The following is a 20,568-nucleotide window of genomic DNA, read 5'->3' on the forward strand; positions in this document are numbered from 1 at the left end:
GATCACACAGGCTCTCAAGACTTTACTCCGTGTTAGCAGTTCCTGCAAGGTTTCTCCTGCCAAGAGCTAGTCCCAGAACTTACGAGTGCCTGTCGCAGGCCTGAGGAAATACGTTGCTTGGAACACAGGTGCCCCTACTCTCTGACCCTGCTAAGAATCTAGGTTTCCATTTCTTTGAAGATCAGAAGAGAGATTAGGGCTTTTAACATGCCTCTTCTGCACCCCATCACATTCGTGCCCGGAAACGGTGTCAAGTTGAATACATATTTTTTTCAAGTGAGTTTAATGCCATGAAAGGGGAGATCTGCAGCGTGAAGAAAGGATGTGAACATCCTAAGATTGACGATGAAGAGTCCAAGAAACAGAGTCACCGTCTTCAAATCCAGTTTCTGAAGTTCTGTGGGGCTTAAATCTCTGTGCTGAACCACGTAACCAAAGAGGAGGGAGGGAGGGACTCTGAAAGGGCGATTCCACAGAGGCCACTTGTTTGGGAAAGTCACATGGCTTTGGCTGTCTTTAAGGTGAGACCCGTCTTTCCCTGGGATGCAAAGCCGGGGACACACTAAAACATGGGAATTCTCTGCACTGCTCAAGGGAGAATGTTGAACGCTAATATAAATTTTAAAAATTATGTATTCACAAAGAGTGAATACCTAAAGGGACATGTAGACTATTTAGAAAGCAGACGGAGCTGGGAGTGGATTGATGGGTTTGAGTATTTGTGTACGTGCATGGACTTGCATCGTTTCTGCATCGGGTGGTTCTATATAAGATACATGTTCTTGCCTGTGGGTCAGTAAAATGATGGAAAAAGAGGGGGATGCGGGATGGGGGATAAGAGTCTAGTAAGTAACTGCAGTAATAATCACACACCTTTTAAACTTGTTACTACATGTTTGCATCACTTCCATTTTACATCAGGAAGAGAAATTCCTCTCTCTTCCAAAAAGGTCTTAATTTCTACCTCTACTTACAATAAGTTACACGTTTATTTATTTAAATAATTGTAAAACATTTTAAAATTTTTCCCTTTTTTTGTTTTTTTTGTTTGTTTGTTTTTTAAAGAGATTAAACTATAAGCAAACACACATACAACAACATTTCATCATTCAATTCAGGTTTCATTTTAAGAAAGTCTTCCATGCTGGTACCCTGTTTTGTTCAATTTTTTTTTTCTGCATAAACTAAATTGGTATCTGAAAGGCTTCATAGAAAATAGAAACTTTCAACTTTTTTTTCCTACAAAGAAAAACAAATAGTATCCAAAATATTAAGCATGAATCGTTTGCCAATTTTTTTTCTTAAATATTTTACAAACATAGGAAGGTGGTTCTCATAATGTTCATAACAAAGAATTGCATTTCTGCTCTTAGCACTGACTACGTCAATGACATCTTTTGTCCTTGTTCCCAAGAGGGTCAGTTTGTGTAGTTACCATCAGAGCTACACAAGAAACGTGAGACCAGGTAAGAGGCAGCTCCTTGCAAACCCAGATCTGTCCATCATGTTCACCTGGGGCACAACTTTCCCCAGAGAGCTCCTAGTGCTTTCTTCATTATTGGTCCATCAGAGTAAGCAGTTTTGTGCTATAAGAAAGCAGTTCTTCCTCTTCTTTACATTGGGGGCACGACAAGTCCGGTCATGGCTGCAAGGGAAGAGTGGCACAGGCATGAGACTTAGAGATTCTTTACATTAAGGGCTAGAAACCAGAGAGAGGGGCGGGGCCTGGGATGGACACAGTCTGGTACCGTCCAGGGAGATGGTGCCCTCAGCGGATATGGGAACCCATTTTCTCCAGGTCTGGTCTAGCAGACAGCCAATGAGAGGCACCAGAGCCTTACTGAATCACTGAAACATAAACAAAGCTTGTTGAAGTTTTGCTTGGGAGGCCAGAAATTATGTTTTGCTTTACATTAACAGGTTGTATACATGACATAAGAGACATAAACGTGTAAACTAAATTGTAATATATGTCTAATATATTTTTCACTCTTAGACTAAAATAATTTCTAGATTATATGGTTGGAAGAGGAAAATATATTCCAGGTGCCAAGGCTATTGAGTTACTTACTAGGCATCGTTTATAACAAATCGGACTTTCTATCCATCCTAGGTTTCTATCCATCCTAGCTGAAATTGGATGAGTTTTTTTTTTTTTCCTAACTAGCTCATCTTCCTTTGGGGCTCACAGCTGTACGTGATGTCCATTCACTAAGGGATGCTGATCCACTAGAACAAAAGACTTAATTGAGTTCCTAATTTGGGAGTCACCCCAATCTCTACTCTTCACCCCCAATCCAAGCGCAGTGTCCAGCGCCCCTCTGTCAAGAGGATACTGCAAATGCCTGTCTGGGTGGCATCAGGTCCAAGGTTTCCCCTCGATATGAGAAATAAAGCAGCATCAGCACAATGTGGAAAACACACAGCAAAACGCAACCCTCTGGCCTTGGCTTTCGGGTGATGAACCCGTCAAATTTTCACATTCTTGGAAACTGGCAGAATAGTTTCCTTGTGTCCAGACTTCACACTGCATCTAGAATTTGATCCTTTGAGTTTTATTGTCTAAGCCTCATCTAAAGGGCTTATCAAACATCATAGAAGCATTTTGCTGAACGGTGTTCACTAACCTGATAAGCAAATGGACAAAATTCTTCCTGCTTCTTCCAACACGTCTCTCTCCCCCTCCCTCCTTCCCTCCTCTCTCCCCCACCCCTCCCTTCCCCCATCCCTCTCCTCTTCCCTTTTCTCTCCTTGCCCGCCAGTCTTCTCAGGCAAAATTGTCAGCCATCTATTTCCTTGACCATACAGCCTTTATTGAATGTTTGTGAGATCCAGATTAAGGTCTTACCCAGCGGCGAGCAAACCCTTAATTATTTTTGCCTGTATTACTATATATTGAATCGATGTAACTTTTCAATAAAGGCAGTTCAATTCTGGACACTCCCCAATGATTTGGAGATATAGCAACCCTGGTAATTATCCCAGAGTGTAGGAGGTATTTTATTTTATTCTTTTTTTTTTTTTTTTTTCCTGGAGGGAGCTGGAAAACGAATCTGGCACAGTGTATACTATTATCTCGACGATCTATACTCATCAACTGTGAATGCCTGATAAATGAGGTAGAAGGTGGGGAAAATGAACACTGCACGTATAGCTCCCCAGCAGTAGGTTTCGGGCTCACGTTTTCAACTTTAACTTGTCTATTACACTTCAGACTCATCAGCCCCTTCCTTTTCCTGCGTCCTCAGAGAGTTATCTAAGGAGCTTATTAAAAGGGCAGAGCCTCTCCGAGAACAAGATCCACTGCACGACTGAAGAACAGATTTCATGGATTTTCCTTCTCCCTGGTCTCACACCAGGCACTGCGTGGGCTGCACTCTGCTCCGTGGTGACCCTGACTTTTTGCTTGTAGAAACCGTAGCCAACAGACAGAAAGCAGCAGTTATTTGGGAGAATCCTTAACTGCACTTTGTCCAATTTCTTTTTACCTTTGACATTTCATGGGAATGTAATAATCCCTCTTCGGTCCAGGTGGAAAGGTGGTACGGGCGAACGGTGAAGAGAAGACCTATACTACTTCTGTCCCCAGAGAGACAGCGGGCTGTCGGAGTGCAGGCTCTGGGGTCAAAATGTCTGAGTTCAAGTCATCAGTCACTGGCTGTGTGGCCCTGGGCAAGCTCCTTAACTAAAAATGGTGATACCAGTATGACCTTCGCCTTTGGGTCACACGAGAGGCTGGAACGAGATAATTCCTAGAAGGCACCTGGTTCAGCATCTTGCACGTGGGATCAAGGCACAGTCAGCGAGTCTCGGAGAGTGTTGGCTGCACAGTCCCTCTGCGGGTGACTAAAACCACCTCAGCTTAGAGCAAGCGGAAAGAAACTCCCTCTCAGCCTGTGATCACCCTCCGCCTCGGGCCACATTTACACCCTCCCACTGTCCCTAAAGAGATGGAGCGTCCTGCCACTCAGCCCCCGTCACCCACGGATCCCTTCATTCAGTGATTGCAGGCAGCGTATTCAAGGTCAGCGTGGCTCTCTCCCTCTCTGCACCAACGGGACACCTGGTGGTGCTGGACCTTGAACTGCGGAGTCACTGGTCCAAGATGAGGAAGAACCAGAGTGAAGGCTTCTGGAAGGCATCCCCTGTCAGCTCCATGTATGAAATGTCCTTCACCTTTCCTACTTCTTCGCACACGTGGCTTCTCAACCACCTTGGGATAGAGCCATCAGTTCTCCTGTTTAACAGGCTAGGAGACTGAGGCTCTCCGATGACAGTGACTGGTAGGGATGCCCTGGTACAGCCTGCAGGGTCTGTTGAAGTCAAGTTCCGTGTTCTTCCCACAGCTGGTAGCCTTTGTGGTTCCCCTCGGAATTCTCTCCTATTTCTCCACACACTACTTTGTATTTTCATAGTTCTTTGTTTTTCAGTCTCCAGCTCCTAATTTAAGTGTTGCTGTCTGCTTCCCCTCCACCGTTTCCTCCTCCATCCCGGCCCCCATCCTTCTCCTCAAGGTTAAAATCACCAGGGCAATTCGGAGGAGTTGTAGGACCTCAAAGAGGCTCAGGACTTCTCAGTGATTCTATAGAAATGAACTAGAGCCCAGGACCTGTGTCCGTGTGTAACCAACTCAGTTGTCACTCCTGCACACACAGTTAAGAATGTGCTGCTCAGACACTCTGTCACTGGTAGTGCCAGAAGCTCGCATGGCTGAGGACCCTAGAGGGGGTCTTCTGGCTATTTCAGCTGCTGCTGCCTCCACCAGGAAACCTTGCTGTGACCACACAGACCGTCCCAGCTCTTTGGGACAACTGCACCCTGACCAGGTGACACCACAGGGGCCCTTGGGCCTGCAGCCACTAGCAGGGTGGGGATTCCAGGCCATGGCTGCCAGTGAAAGCTTTGTCCTGGCCTCCCTGAGGGCTGCAAGCTGGACAGGCCCCACAGATGGGTCTCCCTGGACAGCACAGACCCAGAAGGGTCTGAGTCAACCAGCTCTGCTCCCCTGACTCAGTCCCTGTGTGAGAGAGGGGCTGGGGGAGGGGCGGCAAGTGGCAGTCAAGTTGCACTTTTCTTCCTCCAAGTGAAGCTGAAAATATTTGCAGGAGTTGCCTGGAATGAAGGAAGGGCTGTACCCCTCCTGTTCTCCTCCTGCACCTGCGCTTGCCCTTTGCCCTTAGTCTCTGTTGGGCCTCTCACTCTGCATTTCCCCAACGAAACCTGTGTGGCCCCCGCCAGGTTTTTAAAAAATTTTTCTTGGAGTTTAGCTGATTTACAATGCTGTGTTAGTTTCTGCTGTACAGCAGAGTGAATCAGTTATACATATACATGTATACACTCTTTTTGAGGTTCTTTTCCCATATAGGCCATTACAGAGTATTGAGTAGAGTTCCCTGGGCTCTACAGTAGGTCCTTATTAGTTATCTGTTTTATATATAGGAGTGTGTATATGTCAATCCCAATCCCCCAATCCGTCCCTCCTCCCCTTACCCGCTGGTAACCATAAGTTTGTTTTCTACATCTGTGACTCTATTTCTGCTTTGTAGATAGGTACGAGTTCCTTTGTACCCGTTCTTTAGATTCCACATGTAAGCCATATCATACAATATTTGTCTTTCTCTTTCTGACTTACTTCACTCAGTATGACAATCTATAGGTCCATCCATGTTGCTGCAACCCTGCCAGGTTTAAGGGACATGACTGAAACCATAGTACTTGGAAAGGGGAGTCATACTGCTGAAGGGGAGATAGGGGAGGGGAATGTGCAGCAAAAATTCAGCAATTGTTTCCTATCCCAGTCTGGAGGTGAAGCCATCGTGGGAAAAGTTCTGAGCGTGTCCCCTAATGACAGGCTAGAAACCACTGGCCTTTGTTGGGAGGTGCGGCAGGTGGAGACGCTCAGCTACAGGCTGAGCCTGTTTCTCTCTGGATCTGACATCTGGATAAAAAGCAAATACATATATATATATTTTTTTCATTCAAATATACAGATGTTTCCAACTATTCCCATGCTGGGCGGCATGTAGACCCAGCTGCTTTGTCTAGTTAGAAGCAAAAGAATTTTTAGGGGCTCTTCTGAGGGCTGGGCTTTCAACTCTTATTTCACAGTTTGTCTGTCAAGTCACTTGACTTCAAGGAGGCACCATCGCTCTAATGGTAGGATGTGTCAGGAAGCTGACGTACCTCCCAGAGCTGTGCTTGGCCACAACGGGCGAGTGCACCCTCACGGGTGTCCCCAGGGGCTCGGGAACCCCTGCGCAATCATAAAGCCACTAGGCAGATGCCATTCCAGGGACAGCACAGCCCATTCGAGGCTCGGCTGACCTCAGAGGCTTTGATCCACGAGGGGTTAACCAAACCAAACCTCTGCCCTCTTTGGTTCTATCCAACACTGCTTGTCGTGAATGTTTTCATGTCAAGACGCAGGGAGCTGCCTAAAAATAATGTGGGTCGTTAAGCTCCCTGGCGTTCAGCAGTTTCCAATTTGCTCTTTTGCCATCAGCTGCCTCCCATTCACAATGAGATGATTAGATTCTCATGTACTCATCACATTCGTGCTATGTCATGTCATATTATATTTTAGGACATTGCTCAAAAATGGGTTTGACGGGGGATATTAATGTTTGTTCTTAGATCCAGTATGTCTTTTTTTTCTTTCTTCCCTACCCCACCCCTGATCAGGCACCTGCTATCAATTTGACCAGCATGTAACCAGAATTCTCAGAACTTGCTCGTGGCTCCTGACGGATCTTGTCCATTCGTGCCATGGGACTGGGAATGCACTGCAGATGGCAAGCTGATTCGGTAAGCAGTAGTCACCATGTAGCATCTGCTGTGGTTGGCCAGGCACCTTCTGGGAAATAGTGACATGGCCTTGTGAAAAGCAGAGGTCTGGGGAGTCCGATGCTCCTAGAGGGTGTATGTGACCCCACCACAGTTAATTTGTGTCCTTGCAGAGTTGTCCGACTTCTCTGTTATTCCCCCATCTTGCTCTTGGATAGAGAGCTAGCCCAGCTGTACAAGTCATTCGGGTCTCATGTTGAAAACACCAAAGCATCTCCTTGTAGGTGAATGACTAGAGATACAGAAGGATGCTGAGCTGTTTGCTCTTACTTTGCGGACCCTGTGGCACACGTATCATGCCGATACCCACGGTGCTACTTTGCTTACCTCTGAATCCATTTCCATTGCCACTGGAGCAAGCAGGTGAAGGGGAGCCTTGGGGCCTGATGACGGGGGCGAAGGCACTCTTCTGTTTGACAGCAGGAAAAACTGAAGAGGAAAATGGGAGGATGGAGGACGTGCTGGAAGATCCAACAGTGGGACTTGATGACATGACTGGAAAGCAAATGCACAATCCTTTTTTAGAAAGAGAAAGATCTAGGAGTTAAGTTCTCTCTTCAGTACATACAACCTCTACACATTGCTTGAGAAATCACGAATTTATTCCAGGCATTGTTCCTGATTCCAGGGATTCAAAAAGAAGTTGAATGTGACAAGGTCCCTGCCCTGTCCCGTGGGAGGAATAAACAAATAAAAAAACCTAAGAGGGTCATTGTCCTGTTGGAGGAGTGTCCACGACGCTGAGATACAGCGGGCAGAGTGCTTTTCTGCCTGGAAGAGTCAGGAAAGTGTCAGCAGGAGATGAAATTGTGATAGGTCTTAATCCACAAGTAGAAGCTCGACAAGAGAAGGCTAAGACCAACAACTGAAAAATTATCCAGTCTACTAAAAATCAGAAACCTCTTTTTTTATCCTAAAAAGTAGTCCTGTCTGGGAGCCATGTGCTTCCCTGGCAATTCTCAGGGCACCGGAGGCTTGATCTGTCGGGTTGGCATCTTCTCTGAGTGCACCATCTCTATGGGCCACTTCCTCATTAAATGTAAAAGTTTATTAACATTTAAGAGATTACCTCCTTCTTCCTCTACTTTCAGAGCTCCTGGGAAATAAAGCTGCAAGTCAGCCTCCTCTGATGTGATGTGTAGGAAAAAATACCAATATTAACATTAAACTGACTTAAAGGAAGCCAAAAACTAAGTGTTGTGGATTTCCAGGAAAAACAAAGGCAATTTACACAACGAAGGGCCCCATGTCTTAATGTCAGACACTCCACCAAGTCACATCATACAAGAAGATAATCTCCTCCTAGGTTCAACTTGCTCGAGAAAGGGGTAAACCTGAGTTCACAAGGGTAGAATTGTTCGAGATAGCATTTTATAGTATGAGGTCAAGTTTCAGGGGCTCATTTTAGCATAATGTCCAGAATTCTGAACTGTCCACGTCACATGACTTGGTAAAAGAATTACTGCAATGTAATGGCAAAGGCCGTGACAAAGGCTAAGAGTGCTGACCTCTACTTCATATCATCAGTGGTCCAGATACTCCACAAAGTAAATCTGAAAGTGAGAACATGAGTGCGAGTTACGGTTCAAAGACCAAGTACGAGGTGAATTGAAGGTCCAGTGTTCTGATATCCTGTGGAAGACTCCATCCCCATTTCCCCCCTCTCCATATAAAGATAGACTTTGGGCTGTGTTCACAAATTGCCTATATAAAGCAATCATACAGCGTACCTCCAATATGATGTCTTTTACAGCCGTACGACAAACCAAAGACTTCAAAAAAAAAAGAGCTTTATCTAAAAACTTCTTATCCTGAAGTGGTCCTGATTTAAAGGGCAGTGCAGAAGGAAGCATCCAAATACATCTCGGTCTTTCCACAAGTAATATGAATCAAAAGAAAAAAATGGTGGTATCGATATATAGAGAATGAATAAACAAGGTCCTACTGTGTAGCACAGGGAACTACATTCAATATCCCGTGATAAACCATAATGGAAAAGAATATGAAAAAGAATGTATATATATGTATAACGGAGTCACTTTGCTATACAGCAGTAATTAACACAACATTGTAATTCAACTATATGTCAATAAAAAAGAGAAAAAATTGGAAAGGAGGAAAAAAATCCTTAAAGAATCTCATGTAATACTTGAAGATGCAAATGAAGAAGAAATCTGGCTAATTCACTATTGCTGTGGGAGAGGATACAGGTTTAAGCACTGAGAATGGATCTTATTCATAGTTCCAAGTCAGTCTCCTCCTCTAGCCTTGGTTTTAGCGTCAGTGAAATGTGTGTGTGTGAGCAGGGTGGGTGGGTGAGTCCTCTCCTCTTTCTGTAAGGCACAGAATCAGAGGCCAAAGGAACGCTGAGAATCAGGAGCCCCTGATTCTGCCCACCATGAAATCTCTGCCGTACTGTGTGATCCATGCGAGCACCAAAATGGCACCTTGGTTTCTGAGTCTGCAATAGCAGAATCTCCCCTCATACACCATGATAGAGGAGGGTTATTATAATGTGAATTAGACACACACACACACACTCAATTCCATGTATATTCAGCATATGACTCACTTCTACAAATACTTCTTTTTTAGTAACAGATCTAAAAGCATGCTCGTTAGCATGGCCACCACCTCTCAATGGGAAAGGAGTCACTTCAGGCTTCACCAGGTGGTGTAAAAGAATTGTTACAGAGCTGAATAAGCACAGAGCTGTAACATGCCCATTTAAAATGTTTTTAACAGAATTTTTGTAAAATGTCAAATTACATCCAAATTTAAAATTTAATGCGGCTATAATAAAAAGCCTAAAGGAAATTTTAATCTGTGTGTGTCAACAAACATGACTTCTATATTTATCTATTTAAAACAGCAACCACAGTTAGAGCCAGAAAGTTTTGTTAAAAAAAATTTTTTTAAGGAGGCGTTTGTCTTAACAGATATTAAAACTTATGATAAGCCTACACAAATGAAATCAGTGTTATACTAGCATAGAAACAGGCAGACAAATCCTTGGCGAAAATAGAGTCCAGAAACAGACCTGAGTATACATGAGCATTAGAACTTAATAAAGGTGACATTTCAAATTAGTGGGGAAATAAACACATGGGAACAATACGCTAGCCATTTGGAGACAAAATTTAGAGTGCTTCCTCGTGTTAAACACGAAAGTAAATCTAAGTGGATTAAACAGTTATTTGTAAAAGCAAAATTATGAAGGAGCTAGCAGAAAAATTAGGAAGTTATGTAATTTACCTAATCCTTTCAACCCCCAAACCTAAACAGAACATCGTAAGACATGACAAAAATATTTCTATAACACATACAGAAAAGGCAAATGACAAATTAGGAAAAATATCTGTCATAATTATTTAGATATATTCAGATTCTCAGTAGCTAATAAGTTTTTATAAATTAATCAGAGAACATCCCACTAGAAAAATGGGCAAGGGAAGTGAAAAGGAATGTCACAGAAGGAAAACTGAAAATGACCAAAAGGCCTTTATAGACCTATAAATGGTCAAACCGATTAGTAATCATATGTAAATTAAAACAGTAATGAGATGTTATTTTCCACTTGCCAAATTGATAAAGATTAAGAAAAACTTAGGAGGGCGGGGAAACAGATACTATTCCTTTTCTAAGGGGAGTACTAGCCTCTGTGGAGGGACTTCAATAATATGTATCAAAGTATTTGAAAATGTGCATATTTTTAACCCGGTAATTTAATTTCTAGAAATTAATCCCAAGGAGATAATCATAAATGTGCAAAAAAAAAAAAAATCCAAGGGCGTTTTTATAGTCTTGAAAAACTGGGAAATAAGTGAAGTGACCAGCAATAGGGTAAACTATATTAGGTCCATAAAATGGACCACTGTGCAAACATTAAAACTAATATTGGAGAAGAATATTTAATGGCATGGAAAGATACACCTCCTCAGATGAGTAAAGCAGATTACATAATAACACAGACGATGAGCCCACTTTTAGTTTTATAAAAATACACAAAGAAAAAGTCTAGAAGGATGTGATACACATCCAAATTTTTAATGACGATATCTGGCTGACAGAATTGTGAAGATTCTTACATTTCTTTCTCTCACTTGTCTGTATTTTCAATATTTCCTACAATGACCGTGTATTACTTTTGATGTAGCAGAAAGCAGCAAAAGCTGTTAAAAGAAACAAACGGAAAATCTCTGCTTCTTTGGGAAAAAAGAACATAATCCTGAGCAATAGGCATAATAGCTTTCCTGGACGTTAATGTGCCTCTTTGATCTAAGGCTTAACTGCCTGTAAACAAGGTTGTCTGTTAACCGTTCTTTCACAGATTCCTGGGAGAAGCTCGTTGACTGTAGTTAACTTTGCAATGCAAACGCCACTCCTCATGTCTGTTCTCCGTTCTTAGGACACAGGCCTGCACTGATGGATTTTTATGGCGCCTAGCTTCGTATCTGTGACTGAGAATTTTGCCATCTTTCTTCTGCTCTCTTCTTCATTGATCTTATGGCTGAAACCCATCAGCTGTGCATCAGAGCAGACGCTGTAATTTTCAGGATGTATCTATCCATAACTGCAAGGCTATACTTTAAAAGTTAACCGTGGTTATCTCTGCATAGAAACAGTGTCATTTTTCTTGTCTTTTTTACATAGGCGTGCTTTTCAATGCGCCTACAGTGAGAATGCTACAGTTGTCATAGGATTTTTTTTTCCTTTCTGAAGAAAAAGACAATAGAAATACACCAAAATATTAACAAGGTGTTTTTTTACGATGGGAGTGGACTTTCTTTTAAAAACTATTTCCACATGTTCTACCATAATCATTTAACACTCTACAACAGAAAATGTCTTGATATTTATTTTTGAAAACATGAGAATATTGAGGCCTGGGACAGACTCTAAGACTATATAACTCAAGTAGGAATCCCTGAGGCCGGGGATGAAGGATTCTGTCTGCATGGATCCTGTTCCAAACTTTGCATGTGCTTGGTGGCTATTCTACTTTGGAAGAAGTGGTCCCTTGGGTGTTGCAGGCTTGCTGAGTAGAACATCTTTGGGGACACCAGCGTGTACTGTTTTAGGAAAGTGGATCACACATACTTGAAATTGAAAATTTCTCTGGACACCTCTCTCTGTGGATAGAGGCCAAAGTAAAGGCAAGCACTTCTAGCCCAGAAATCTCTGTGAACATGGGGAGTTAAGGAAAAACCACTTTTCTTCTTCTAAGGATTGATTGGCTTGCACCGTCCCAGCTGGAACTCACCAGGCACACATCCTCCTTTGCATCGAGCCATTGCATTTGTTGGCGCTAAGGGGTCTGTCAGCGTTTCATTATAACCTCCTATTGTCAGGGGTTTAGAATTCAGCCATAAAAACTTGCACTGAGCTGGAACTTGGCACATACTGCTACCGCCAGGAAGTGAAGTTTGTATGTGGAATTGAAAAAACATCTGTTTGGCCATTTTTGAAGTGGTGTGAGAGCAAAAACAGTAAAGATGCAGGTTTTTGATACTCTGCATTGGCCGTCATGCAAGTCAACTCGACTGAGAGGTTTGACTTTATTTCTTTTTAACGTCTCTGGCAAGTGATTGCTCCGTGGCATGGCCCAGCCACATCAGACTAGTTTAAAAAATAAAATGAAAAATCAGAGAAGGGTGTTTGTTTTCAGACACAAGCAACTGAACTGACGAAATGGTATCCCCCTGAGCTTTTTAATTTTTTTTATTGAAAACAATTTTTTTGTATTTCCCAGAGAATTTGAGACTTAGCTGGGTAGAAATACAGGTCACGTGCTATTGTAATGAACTCCATAGGGTATTCAGTATTTTTGCAGTAGGGGATTTTTATTGTAATGAATGCACTGTTTGGAATTCCAGTCCCAGTCTGCAATTCCTTCAGACCGTTCCTCAGAAAAGGAAGGTGCAAGGGGTCTCACAGACCCAGTAGGAAACAAGAGGACATTCTCTGCTGTGTTTCCCACTCCCTCTGGGCAGGGCACCTTCCTCTTTCTATTTTGTGCATGCTCTCTTGTTTTAATGGGTGACTTGAAGACAGGGTGTTACTGTTTTTCTTATGGCAGTGGGATTGACTGATCAAGAAAGGGTAGTGGAAGGAAGTTGTCACTTGCTGGAGTGGGAAGGGTCCCTTTCTACCGAATGAATTATCTAGTAAGAAGCATCAAGCCATCCACACCAGATGGGCAATTTCATTCATCCATTCACTCTCTGTCTCTCTCTTTCTCTCTGTCTCTCCACCCACACCCCACCCACTCCTTCCTGTCTTTTTTTTCACTCTCCCTCACCCATCACCACACTAAACACTATATTGTTATATTAACCATTTTTGATCTACAAAAATGAGAATTTCACATGGTTCAACCACGTATGTATGATTGAACATACGAAATTACACATTTTGGAAATAAAGAAGAGGTGGTTTCATACGGCTCAGCCTAATAATGTGTTATAAAGACATGAAATATTTTTAATATTACTGAATAATTTAAAAACATGATATCCTGAATCTGATGACATATGATCTAGCCACATTTTTACTGTTTATTGGCAATGAACCCTTGAGTAAGTCATTTAATAACCCTTCATATCTTAGAAGGGAAAATGATGATGATACTAGTATAATAAATTATATTAATAAATATATAAACATGTAAATTATATACATAATAAATTATTATGATTATTATATCCATATTATATGGTTGTGAGGATCTGATTGGACTCTATGTGTGAACATGCTTTTTAAGCTGTAAGGTAGAATGTGGCTGTAAATTACTCTTACTGTTGTGACTGTTATCATGTGACATTATTTACACAATGGCTCTTTTGTCCTTGTATCACTTGCAGGGGCTATTGAAGATGTGGTCCCTTCTGCACATAGGGTGCCCTCTCCACAAGGATGCATGGGAGAAATCTCGCCAAGGTCTCAGCCACAGAAAAATCAGGTTTCTGTTGAGCGGCTGCTACTATTGCTACTACTAATAATGTGTGGACGTAAAATTTTATAACAAATAGTGTTTGTTTGTCTCTTTGCTTTACCATCTTGTAAGCCTCCGAACCAAATTAATGACTCCCTTGAATAGACCAGACGGCATCCATTGTAACCCTTGGATTCATCCCATTTTCTGATACACATTTTTTTCTTTTATGTTTCTTATAGTCTCTATTTTACACTTTCATGCTGCCCATCTGACTATTAATATTCCCCCAGAACATTTTTGGAACAAGAGAAGGTTAAAAACAAGTAAGTAAGTAAGTAAATAAATAAATAAAGCAAGCAACAGTTTGTTTTCCTTGGTCCCTCTGATCTCATTGATCTAATTGGCCATCTGACAGGACACCATGAAGAACGCATGTCTTTGCAGCAACGAGATTTGTCCTGGGAGAACCAACCTCTGCTGCTTGGCTACTATATCTTCACCACACTTAGTATGAGTGTTGAGTGTAATGAATTGAACAGATAACCCAGAAGTAACTCCTGGATGTGTGTCCCCAGGGAACCACAGGCCCAAAGGCTGAGAGCGGTGGCCTCCAGACCCTTGGCACCACTTCCCGAGCTGCGGTAGAAATGGCCTTGACTCCCCCTTGTTCCTGGCACGAGGGAACCGCTCTGGGCAGCAGAGCCTTGCAGCAAGGTACAGCATTTCAAGGACACTCCGCTCACTCACTCAGACTCTCCACGGTGGCTTCTCCCCCAGCCTGAAATATTCCCTAAGTAGCCTCATCTTCTCTAAGGCTCCTGGCCTCACTGTGCAAGGTCCCAGCTTAGCCCCCAAAGCCACCTGAACGAGTTTTCGTAACTTCCTAGAACGTCTAGCTTGCTGCTAGCCCACAGATTAGGACTAAGAGCCTCTGTCCCCATATATTACACTGTCACCGGCAGTCACGTTCCGTCTCTCTGGAGGTACATAAGGGAGGGGAGAGCCATGTAACAAAGTGAAAAGGGAGATGGTGTGTTACACAGAATAACCTGGAGTCATCAACTCTGTGTCCAGATTCTTGTCCTTCTCCACTCTAGCTGTCTGATCTTGCACAAGTCAGTTAACTGCTGGACACCTAAACTTCCTTGCCTATACTGACCTCAGAGAATTCTTGTGAAGAGTAAATGAAACACTACATCTGAAAGTGCCTAATGAAGAGTGTACAGAATGTTAACTGAGTTGGACTCTTAATTCCTTGCTCTCGTCTACACAAGCCACATCTATTGTTTCCCTGTAAAAAGGGAATCGTTTCACTCCTTTTCTCTCCCTTGAAAAGCTTTGAGTAACCAGATGAGCCCAAGTCCACTAAAGGAAAAGTACAAAAGGCAGGAAGGACCACTCCTCCGTGAGTCAGTAAGATGCTGGAATGCTACCCTCCCTCAAAAGGCTGAAGAGTAAAACCCAGGGACAGAGAGACAGGGAGAGCTGGAGGGATGGACAGGGCACTTACTTCCATAAGGGGAGCCTGTGGGGGAGCCGTTTAGAAATCCTGGAGATCCTGGGACACCCAGGTTGGCCATAGGGACATTGCTGTAGCCGTTCATACTGTTACTGGAGGTGCTGTAGTTAGACTGCTGAGGGGTAGAGCTGGAAGAGTAGCCCCGCGGAGAGATGCTGCTTGTGTTGCGGATGTATCCTGGACAACAGAGAGAAAGCGCAGATAAATGAACCCGTACACACACACACACACACACACACACACACCCCACAGACCACACACACACACACCCCCCACAGACCACACACACACACACACACACAGACCAAATATGGCAGCATAGGTCCACATGGCCCCCAGTCTATAGAATTCCAAGTTGACTGTGGAAAAGTCTGCAGTTTGTCTTCAAACTTTTTATACCTTCCTGTCTCTTCCCCATCTCGCACAAAACCATATCCCTGTAATTCCCCCCTTCCTCCTCTTTCCCATTGGCAGTCAACATCTCCAACTCACACCAAGGAGTGAATGACTAACGGCAGTGACATCTCCCAAATCCTACTTCATGTAACGCTACAGCCCTCTGAGATACTGATGGGTATCACTGAGAAAAGCGTTCTGTGGTCAAATAAAGCTTGGCAGATGGTGCGTACCGTAGCGTATTGAAGATTCGTATATGAAGGGCCTGGAGAATGAATAAACCCGTTTAACTTTGCTAACCTAGTGTTTCCCAAATTTAACATAACATAGCATCTTTTCTGAGTGTGATGGGGAAAAGGCATCCTGATAACATTTCAAGAGGCACTAGCACTCTGAAGATCACAGCTATAGAAGTCTGAAGTTGTTACCATGCCCTGCTGGGTGGGGTGGGGAACATTTTCATTTAAAATGCATTGATAAGTTCATCTAAATGGGCTGTTCTTTTGAAATAATGCCCTTTGCAGCAACATGGATAACACCAGAGCTTATCATACTAAGTGAAGTAAGTTGGGAAGACAAATACCATATGATATCACTTATATGTGGAATCTAAAATATGACACAAATGAACCAATCTGGGAAACAGAAAGAGACTCACAGACACAGAGAACAGACTTGTGGTTACCAAGGTGGAGGGGAAGTAGGGGAAGGGATGGTTGGGAGTTTGGGGGCTAATAGACTCAAACTGTTACATTTAGAATGGATAAACAACAAGGTCCTACTGTATAGCACATGGAACTATATCCAATCCCCTGGGATAAACCATAATGGAAAAGAATATAAAAAAGAATGTACCTATGTGTATAACTGAGTCATTTTTCTGTACAGCAGAAATTAATGCCACATTGTAAATCAACTACACTTCAATTTAAAAAAATAAGTTAAAAAAATAAATAAATGGGCTGTTCTTTGACCAAAGACTCGGAAGCATCCGCAATTGAATGCACGGAGATCCAGTCCAGGGTGGGATGAGTCCTCCCCACACTTCTGAAACCCCAGCACAGAGACCTCACCTAATCTATCCTGAAATAACCACATAGGATAACTGTCTCTAAAGCTATTTAAGAAATGACCCAAATTTAGGGGAAAAAAAAAAAGGTAATAATATGTCCCACCCATCTTTCTGTAAGAAGAACTCACCCTGAGCATGAGACTGAGGAATTCCCTTGCAATGGATGATAGAATTAGAAATAAAACTATCCCAAGGTGAGGTACATCAGCAGAAACATTTACTCCTTTTAAAACATGATTTATGATAAATTTAGCACCTTAATAAAATCAACCTCAATGACAAAAACCTTTACTCAATATGCTTTACGTGTAGAAGCACTGTTAACTGTGTTGCTGTATTTATATATTTGTATACATTTGCATATATATATATATATATATATGAGATAATACACAAATAGAAGTTACCAAACTAAGCCATTCACCCTTGGCACTAGGAATTTGGGTGTAATTAACAAGAATAGCAATAACTCAGCTCCTTTCCATTATTCAGTTTGATGACCACAATAGCAGAAGTGTAGATTTTATTCAAACAATACCCGTAAATCTAGTTTTAGTAAGCCTAAACTCTTCTAAATTCACAATACTTAAATGTTTCCAGTTAAAGGATTCTGCCAGGTACCTAAAGAGCTCAAAGTCTAACAATACACCTAATGTTGAGATAATCCAATGACTGCATTGCTTATCTGGGACACACTCTTTTTTGTTTGTTTTTGCAGTACGCAGGCCTCTCACTGCTGTGGCCTCTCCCATTGCGGAGCACAGGCTCCGGACGCGCAGGCTCAGCGGCCATGGCTCACCGGCCCAGCCGCTCCGCGGCATGTGGGATCTTCCCAGACCGGGGCACGAACCCGCGTCCCCTGCGATGGCAGGTGGACTCTCAACCACTGCGCCACCAGGGAAGCCCTGGGACACACTCTTATAAGAATCAAGCTTTAACTCCTTCCACTCCAGCAGAACCAGCCTTTTAAATGTATAAGATGTTTGCCTTTTGACTCTGAGAAAGGTAGTACCTTGATTATTTCCCTGTGTTGACTCTGAGATGCTGACCCCAAGCTGGCTGCCATAAGAATTGATGCCCATCATGCCACTGTGAGCTGGAGAGCTGGAGAGAGCTGGGATCTGGCTGGGATTCCTGGGGACACTGTACAGGGCTTCAGCAATATCTGCGGCACGCTTCAAAATGATGTCCTACAAAGTGGCAGGTTGAGGTGAATGTTTTTATCGAGCAATAGGAGTTGAACTCAAGAGAGTGCAAAATGGGAGCACCTAACCTGGTTATTGTGTGGTGTCCCATAGAGCGCCTCCACCAGATCTGCAGCTCTTTTCAACAGCATTTCCTAGAAAAAGAAAAGAAAGGGTGGGATATAAGCAAAGGTAAAACCCAAAATGGCCAACACAAAGGAAAATTACGTATAAAAATCGAAAGTCCAGGCATCCCCCTAAAGTGTAAGTAACTAGCCAAGAGGTCCTATATTTGGTTTGACAGGTAGAATATGATCACACGTATGAATCCCCCTATAAATGCATATCTATGTGAAATACTTCTCGATAAAAGGGCTCCACAAATAGCTTGGCTACCAAAACAAAACACAACCAAATTAAGGGTAAAGTTGGCTAAAATTAATAACGTCATGGGAGTTCCATTAAAAACTACTTACAGACCATTCCATTAAAAAAATCTGGTATTCTAATTAACCAAATAGTCTCAAAATGATTGATTGACCTGAGCTTAGCTGCCTGCCAAGGAGTTGTCCAGAGTACTGAAATTATCCTGGCAATGCCTTCTGCAAAATTTTACTCTAATAAAGATGAATTCTTTCAGTAATATTTCCCCCTGTTCACTTTAACCAGAGAGAATTAGTAATCAGTAATCCCTTTCCTCTCATTTTGTCTTTTCCACCTTCTGTTTTTAACAGCCTTTTAAATTGCTATTAACCTACTTTCTAGATATCATCTAATTTAATGGTGGGGCTGGGGATTTTTCCAAGAGGAAAACAAAGGTGCTATGCAGAAGCAACTGCTGTACTTGAATTTCACTCACACTACAGAAAAGAGAACATGGCATTTTATAATGTATGTACTTAAAATGTAAATAAAATGTTAAAATTTCGTAATTTCTCATTAATTAATACCTAATAAATTGACTTTTTTTTTTTTTTTTTTTTTTTGCGGTACGCGGGCCTCTCACTGTTGTGGGCTCTCCCATTGCGGAGCACAGGCTCCGGACGCGCAGGCTCAGCGGCCATGGCGCACGGGCCCAGCCGCTCCGCGGCATGTGGGATCTTCCCGGACCGGGGTACAAACCCGTGTCCCCTGCATTGACAGGCGGACTCTCAAGCACTGCGCCACCAGGGAAGCCCTGACATATTTTTAAATAAAGAAAGCTAAAATAATGGGCCAGATTCACTATATAATTTTTGTGAGCAAGTTCATTTGAAACAGATACATTTCATAGAAATTATATATGGATGTGTTTTTCACTTCCTTAAATATCTGTGTACGTACTAGGCCTTCAGTGAATACTTGATTGTGGATTACTATGTCCCTGTAATTACGGGTAAACAAAATTACGTTTAAATACAAAGGAATGGGAACTTATACTTTTAAGCAATTATATAATTATTTATTTTCATAAAGTTGGCAATGTTTTATAAGCTGAATAATTGTAGTGTGTTTGTTTCATAGGCCCAACTTTTCAGATTTCATATTTCCTCAGAGATTGACCATAACATAGTTCACAGTTAGTATTTTATGCACATCTTGTATCTCCAGCTTAGCCAAATTTCAATGCCTAATTTAATTTTAAAGAGACTTAAGTCGCTAGATTTATCTAAGTTTGCTGAAATTCTCCAAGAAGGTTTTCACGTGTCATTTTCCAAAGCATTTTACCTTAGCTAATCTCTCAGGATCTCCAGGATGCCTTGGGATGACTTTCTGCAGTCTCTGAAAGCCATAGTCTATGGTGGGTTCATTTAATGCTGAAAAACAAAAGTCTTCTTTTTGAGTATATAAACTGGCCGTAAAGCAAAGCTTCTAATTAAGTCTGCCATGGGTAATAGAAAGGTCTCCAAATTTCAGGATTATTATAATTATTTTATCATTTCTGCCTTAAGTACACACACTTATCATTCTCTGCTCACTCCCAAATAATCAGAAACATTACACAATCAACCATATCCCATCCCAGTTTCTTCGGAAGACGATAAAGTACCTTTACATGCTTTTCCCTTCTTCCCTCTTTGCCTCCTTCCCCAGTATACCTTCATCATCTAGTAATTCTTCTCCTAAACATCACTTTTTCTTAATCATGCTCTTAAATATTTACGTTCATACATATATAAACCTTCTGTGAGTTTATTCTCATAAAACTCTCTTCTTATGCATAATAGACTTTCAGAATTTTCAATTATGTTTTGTTACACATACATTCACTTCATGTCAGGCTTCACCAGATACTGCCAAGTTCCATAGGAGCAGAATTCACACTTATTCTGTTTTGCCACTGTGTTCTCATTGTTGGAGACAGAGCCTGGCACATAATAGGCACTTCGTGTCAGCAATTGTAAAATGAATGAGTGAGGGAATGAATGAATGAAGGACCTATTTTGGCATTTCTACTGTGCTAAAGAGTTTTGGGGGTTGATTCCTTTATCCTTCTTTCCTCTCCCCTTTTACTTTTTAAAATTTTGTTGCTTATATTTTATGGTTTTAAAATTAATACACGATCAAAGTAAAGAAAAAAGATATAAAGGGTAAAATAATAATCACCTGCACTCCCATTAGGCAGCAGTAAACACAG

The 20,568-nt window shown here is 42.1% G+C and overlaps 1 protein-coding gene across 5 annotated transcripts in view; it reads right to left on the minus strand.

The window, feature by feature from the left end:
* Window positions 1-1,124: 1,124 nt before the first annotated feature.
* EBF2 (EBF transcription factor 2) overlaps window positions 1,125-20,568 on the minus strand; it is a 191,460-nt gene continuing 172,016 nt past the window's right edge. For 2 of the 5 annotated variants that reach the window (XM_060300042.1, XM_060300043.1), the window contains exons 11-16: window positions 19,659-19,747; window positions 18,041-18,106; window positions 17,780-17,957; window positions 15,291-15,476; window positions 7,171-7,338; window positions 1,125-1,645 (exon numbers count right to left, since the gene is read on the minus strand). In XM_060300042.1, the coding sequence (XP_060156025.1) occupies window positions 1,614-1,645; window positions 7,171-7,338; window positions 15,291-15,476; window positions 17,780-17,957; window positions 18,041-18,106; window positions 19,659-19,747 (719 nt within the window). In that variant the 3' untranslated portion in view covers window positions 1,125-1,613. The remainder of the gene's footprint in view (window positions 1,646-7,170; window positions 7,339-15,290; window positions 15,477-17,779; window positions 17,958-18,040; window positions 18,107-19,658; window positions 19,748-20,568) is intronic. The other 3 variants (XM_060300045.1, XM_060300046.1, XM_060300044.1) reach the window with 2 other exon arrangements.

Source organism: Globicephala melas, chromosome 6 (assembly GCF_963455315.2).
Source record: "Globicephala melas chromosome 6, mGloMel1.2, whole genome shotgun sequence".
Classification (NCBI taxonomy): Eukaryota; Metazoa; Chordata; class Mammalia; order Artiodactyla; family Delphinidae; genus Globicephala; species Globicephala melas.